The following is a 6,385-nucleotide window of genomic DNA, read 5'->3' as shown; positions in this document are numbered from 1 at the left end:
GGTGACCCCTGAAAGGGCTTGTGACATTATTGTGGCATGTGTTGTTCTTCATAATATTGCCATTATTAGAGGGGAGCAACACCCTGCCCTACAAATTCAAGACCCTGAGGAAGACCTCATACACCATGGGGATTTCCAGGATGGAAGGGTGGTCAGAGACCTCATATGCCGCAATGTCTTTGGACACTAATGAACCACACCAACACAGGACTGTTAAATAAACTCAATTTAATCACATGTCATTTGGTCTTCTTTCTGTCCTACAAATACAAAAGCAACAGTTATGTTTCCTATAAGGTTGTAAGACTGTTCCATTACTTTGTACACCCACCTCTAGTTTGTGCCTAAGGAGCTCAATTTCCAAATCTGTTTTTAGGATCTGACGGTCCAAGTACACAAGTTCTTTATCTGTCTTTTGTAATTGTTTTATGAGATGAAGCTTATATAGCTCCTTAACTGGCAACTGAAAAACACAAGACTGAGGTTATATGTTGGAGTTCTAAAAAAGTCTGCAGATTCAAACAATGGCATTTACTGAACATTACTGAACTGAGTTTATCTGTGTGTCAGAATTTGATGGACCCTCCTCCTGTTCTGCCATGCTCTGTTCAAAAAAAGAGAAGCATGTCAGTTTGAGCATACATACCAACTAGCACTCTAGAGGTCTACACACTCAGTGTGTGATTTGGAGATACATCAAATGAACATTACCTCTGTAGGCCTCTCTGTGTCAGCAGACAAGGTTTCTTCATCCCCTTCATCCTGTGAAGATGAACATTTTGTGTAGTATTCACTTTTTAAGAATGCCCTTAAATTATGCTGCATTGGGTAGGCCACTTACAACTGACTGGGGTTCTGTTGTGACAAGAGGTTCCACAAGGTTAACATTACCATCAGAATCTGCTGGGACAAAGAAAAAGGCCAAAGTGAAATCAATTTAACTATCAGAAAGAGCCTGTACAAACCAAGATAGGTAGACCTCTTACATATTATATAAGCACTTGTATCCTGGGGAGTGACAGGTTCTGATGAACTCCCTCCTGGAATTCCCTCAGCCACTGGTCGCCCAGTGTTAAGGCTCAAGGCCATCTCCTCTGCATCCGTCAGAGGTGGTGGTGCAGGTCCTCCTCCGGTTTTACGTGCCTCTGCCCTCTTTCTATTGGCTGAGTAGACACGAAATAGTCAATTTATTGTCATTACCCTAATTAAGACATGCAGAGAGGATTTTCTCTGGTAGGCCATTGCAACTGATGATGACTTTCATTGGTTGTGGTTTCTAAGACTATCAAATCCAGCAGTGCATAGCTGTTTCACAGACAGGATTTAGAAAAACCAGCCATGATTTTCTTGGGGGAGCAGGTGCAAGCATGGCCAGTTTTCTGTCTTCTACAGCCATAGCGCTCGGTTCTCCTCATAACATTCAAGGCCAGTTTAATTAATATATCAAACATTTCCCAGTCAGGCATGCAACAAGCAAGAGCATTTTATTTCTTAAAACTCACCTGACTGAATGATGTTTTTATATTTCATTTTCAGCTGCTGCCATGTTCTTTTTATTGCAGAAGGATTGCACCTACATGAAAAAAAACATAGGTGTGTGTGTGTATATATATATATATATATATATATATACACATATATAGTAGAGCTAGATATAATTCACATTTTGACGGTTTCAACAAAATGAATATAAAAGTGATTGACAATTAAACTTACGCATTAACACGTGAAGCAATTTTCCCCCACGCAGACTCTCTTTCTTTTGCTGCTGCGGCTGTGTTGCTCTTCTTTCGAAAAATGTGCTCATATTCGCTGTACGCTTGTAACAGTACCTCCAATTCGACTGGCGAGAAATAAACGGAGCGCTTTTTGTCATGTGCCGTTGCCATGGTGAATCGTGCTATCTTCGCTCAATTGATGATGGCTTTTTAAAGCAATGGTGCACGCGCGTAACCTAGAGTGAACTTACTCAGAGTGGATTGAACTAATTGAAATCACCTGTTCTGAAACCGAAAACTCAGAGTTGCGATTCTCTGAGTAAATCAACTCAGAGTTCACATTTTAACTCGGTGTTGGTTGAACCTCCTTATTGAAACGGGCCCCTGTTACTTTATTTCTCATTAAGCACTCGTCCCCGGTAATTACCCCACACCTGACTATCCTTACATCTCGTTATGTTTCCCCTATATATTTCCCTCTGTGTCTCTCGTCCGTTGTCTGATCGTTGCTCTAGGTAGCCAGTTCAGACTGACCCAGACCCTGCCGCGGCACATCTGATGAAGTTCTTGTCTAGGCCAGTCATAGTTTTGTCTCGTTGCTATTTCTGCTTACCTTGTCTGTCACCTCGAAACCTTCCTGTCTCCCGGCAGCTCCCGTGGGCATCTAGTTCGTCTGCAGCCGTCAGCGTCCAGTGGTTCCCCGGAGGATCGGCGATCTTCTTCCTCGCCGGAACCCACGTCCGGATTCTCACCACGGCACTCGGACTGAGTGAGGAACTCCAGTTTTCAACCAGACTCTCCTTCTCTGGGTTCCTATCCTCCGTCCTTGCCGCCGTGCTCTACTCCCTCTGGGATCCTCGCTTCTCACCACCACGGGCTGGCATGCTCGCGGCCGGGTCGCTGTTGCAGCATCCACGGACAGTGTCACCTCTTACCACCACGGGCTGAAACGCTCGCGGCCGGGTATAGTCAGTTCCTTATCTGCCGTGTTCGAATAAAGTTTGGTTTTCACCGCATCTGGGCCGTCTCTGTGCTTTTCTCATGACAGGTGCATCTTCTAAATCTCTCTTTAATGAACCATCATATGTAAACCAACAGAATTACAAACTTAAGCTTTATTAAATGCTTACAGGCAGAGTAATGCCATTATGTTATTGAAGGACATTTTTTGGAACGGTTGCAAGATTGAACTAAGAATTTATATGAGACAATAAATTGTTGTGTATGAAGCTATATATTCACAGTAGCACAGACGAGGACCTCAAGAGAATAAGACCAATAGTTCCTGAGGCGGCTTTACCAACAATCAACTTCACAGTTGTGGAGTGACACCACCAGACTGACACATGCTATGTGGAACTGCCCAAGTGTGAAAGACAGTTGACCACTGCAATTCATGATGAATGGTATACAGTAAATGGACACATTTCACAGTGAGTCAATTTGATCTAATTGTGTGATAAAGGGTTTGTTAAATATTGGGACGTCATGTTTCACGTCAAGATTTTTTTATCAAATTTATAATAGAATTTTTTTTTCTGACCTGATTTCTAGACTTTCATAGACCTAGGAGTTTATTTTCAACAATACATTCAGTAATTAATCTGAAGTCCAAGTTTTTTTGGGAGCTGTCAGCTGAGCTCTGTGAGAATTTTTTACATTTTTGTGGATAAAGTGAGTGCTATCTGTTCTTTCGTCTCACAGCTCCCAGACCTGTCTTTGAACTTGCTGTCCAGTCCATTTATCTTTTACAATTTACAACATGTTTCTTTAATGGAACTTTCTGATCTTGTTAGCAAGATGAAGGCAACCACATCGTCACTCGATGTTTTTCCATCAGATATGATAAAAGCAGCATTCCCAGTAATCGGCCCAAGTGTCCAACTGTTGATGAACTCATCTTTGGGCACTGGTTTGGTTCCGAACTGCTTTAAGCATGCAGTTGTTCAGCCTTTGCTTAAGAAGCAAGGTTTGCATGAAAGCTGCTTTAATAACTTTTGACCTGTATCCAAGTGATCTTTTCTCTCAAAACTGTTATAAAGTCATGCTGTCACAATTAATCCCGTTTTTAAATGCAGCTAATTTGTTAGAACCTTTTTAATCTGGATTTTGTTTGCTTTGTTGAAAGTGTTCAGTGTTGCACGATAGACTGGGATTTTGACATTGGTGGGAATATAAAATTGATCTGTAGAGCCGCATTGTCACTAAAGTTTAGCGTTGTTAAAACAATAATTTGACTTATTTAAACAATATAATAATTTAATAATACTTGAAATAAGTTTGATTTGAAATGGTTTTCTACACAGAACTTTCTCTCTCATTGCCCGTGGTTTGTGGAACCAATTCCTTCTGGACACCCATCTTACATCTTACATTACTGTTTTTAAATAGAGGATGAAAACATATCTTTTCTCATTGGCATTTTGTATTTTATTGCTGTCTGTTTTGTCCGTTTGTTAATTGGTATTTTATTTTACATTGAACACCACTTTGGATAGCTCTGCTATGCGGAAATGTGACTTACTTACTCTCACTGGAAAAATCACTTGAATGGTTTTAAAAGATTTTATTAAGTTGATATAGCTGTTTATTTTGGTGATTTTTATTAAGCACTGAAATATTTTTCCAGAGTGTGAAGATCTGGTTTCTCTGGCTTCAGTTGTTCAACCATGAAATATGCCTAGTAAGATTAAGGTTGGATATGAAATTAAGTCTTGTTTTGAATTTATTTGTTTGGACAACTGAAAATAATACTATAATGCAGAAACTGGTTATTTGCAGAAAACAAAGTGTCTGAAATGCTTGAGATTACTGCTGCACTTACAAAACAAAGAAGATTTTGATACTTGTCAAATCTAATTTAAATATTTTAATACAACACAGTTAAGTTTGATTTTTTTCTTTTTTATGTTCAGTCATTTAATGAACATTATATCTGATGACATTTATCACTAATAATGGATATTAAAAGGGTTGCCATTTGCTTTTGATACATTTTATTTTGCTGTTCGCTCTGTTTTTGTTTAGGTAGGGAGGCAGTGTATAATTGTATTTTTCTTTGTAAGTGTATATTTTCTTTTGGGAGCGCAGAGTAGTAAAGCCTTTTAGTGCCGGATAGGCAGGTAGATAGTTGTTTTTCTGTTTGTTATTTTGGCATATAACCCCTTCAAAGTTATTTCAATTCAACTGAACTACAATCAACTTTGTTGATAATATCACAGTAACTATGTGTGTGCACTTGGTGCCTGTGTATATGTTTTTGTTGTTAAACATTTCCAGACACTGTGAGAGGTTTACTACATGAATGATTTTTGTTGTGTCAAAATATAATTGCATCGATAATAGTTCAAGCCACAGTAAGCAGATATAACTTCAAGCAGGCCTAGATTTATGACATGGCCCTGATGGCCTTATGATCTTTGGGGGGAAAAAAAGGATGTACGAAGCAATGATACTGAATGGATGAGTTGTGCAGGGTGCCAATTTTCTTTCACTCTATATTTTGTTGAATGTTTGAATAATATGGGAAAAAGTGCAGGATTGTATTTTTTATTTTTTTGGGAAGATCTTTTGATATTTGACAACCTCCCATTCTAAAAGAAAATGGTGATTATTCATTGAAAAGTAAATAATGTTATGTTTTATAAGCCCTTGACATGATTACAGCTGTTTTAGAGTTTGAACAAGTGTTGCCAGAGTGTTGTTTAAATTTGAGCGGACACCTTTGGCTGATGTTGAGAGAGTGAAAAGACTTTCAAAAATGTCTGTGCAACCTGAAAAGAGCACTTGCAAACAAAAGACAAGGCCTGTGGTGAGAATATATATTTATAATCTTTTTACAATGTTACATGTCATTCTCAAATTTATTATAACAAGTGATAAAATGTAAAACAAATTCTTGCCTAGAAATTAGAACAAATATTCTACCTGATTGTTTTCGTCTGTTCACAAGGACATGTATGTTATTGGAGAGGATGCTACCTCAAGAGGGACATGTGAAAGTCCTACATGATCAGTATCGAAAGACACAGCCAAATACTCACATTGTTGAAGAGCGAATGAGGATGACCTTTGCCTTTGATTACAGGTGGAATGACTGTTAAATATGCTGTCAACAAATATCCATTCTTGAAGACTCCATCAGGGGTAATGTGCAAATTAACACGGAACATATACATTAACATGTAGGACACTGAAACTGTATAAAATCCTGGTTTTCTTATGCTTGTCTTTTTTATAAATTTCAGCTTTATCAAGAAATTGGTTTCCTGTACATATCTGTTAATCTCTGCCGGCACTTCCAAGAACATTTTGGAAACATTTCCTTTGAGTAATCTGTAGCACACTGGATGCAATCTCATTTGGCAAAGCCACACAAAGAAGCTAAAGAAGAATCTCTAATTGAAAACCATCTTGGTAATTGACTTTTTATGCTTTTATTTATTTTTTATAAAATTCTGTAATTGATTACTCTCCTTCATGTCAGTTCAAACCTGTAAGATTTTTATCCATCTTTAAAAGTATCTTCATTTGTGTTACAAAGAAGTCTTAACCGCTTTCTTTCCCTCCATTGACAGTTTACAAACTAGCACTCTCAAGGGCCAGAGAGGTTGTAATATCTGATCAATTTTGGGGGTTTTTGTTTTAGGAATTGATTTCACAGCAGC

General features: G+C 38.4%; 1 protein-coding gene across 2 annotated transcripts; it reads right to left on the bottom strand.

Moving 5' to 3' along the window:
- Positions 1-492: 492 nt before the first annotated feature.
- Positions 493-2,097, bottom strand: LOC130571440 (uncharacterized). Of its 2 annotated transcripts, none has more exons than XM_057362400.1 (6): positions 1,717-2,097; positions 1,503-1,573; positions 987-1,163; positions 842-903; positions 712-762; positions 493-604 (listed from the first exon to the last, which is right to left on the bottom strand). In XM_057362400.1, the coding sequence occupies exons 1-6, from the start codon at positions 1,887-1,889 to the stop codon at positions 542-544; spliced, it is 597 nt and encodes a 198-aa protein (XP_057218383.1). In that variant the 5' UTR covers positions 1,890-2,097; the 3' UTR covers positions 493-541. The 2 variants fall into 2 exon arrangements, with proteins under 2 accessions (XP_057218383.1, XP_057218384.1); XM_057362401.1 differs by having other exon boundaries at positions 712-753.
- Positions 2,098-6,385: the final 4,288 nt, after the last annotated feature.

This window comes from Triplophysa rosa, linkage group LG20 (assembly GCF_024868665.1).
Source record: "Triplophysa rosa linkage group LG20, Trosa_1v2, whole genome shotgun sequence".
Taxonomy (NCBI): domain Eukaryota; kingdom Metazoa; phylum Chordata; class Actinopteri; order Cypriniformes; family Nemacheilidae; genus Triplophysa; species Triplophysa rosa.
This window is presented reverse-complemented; position numbering and strand designations above follow the sequence as displayed.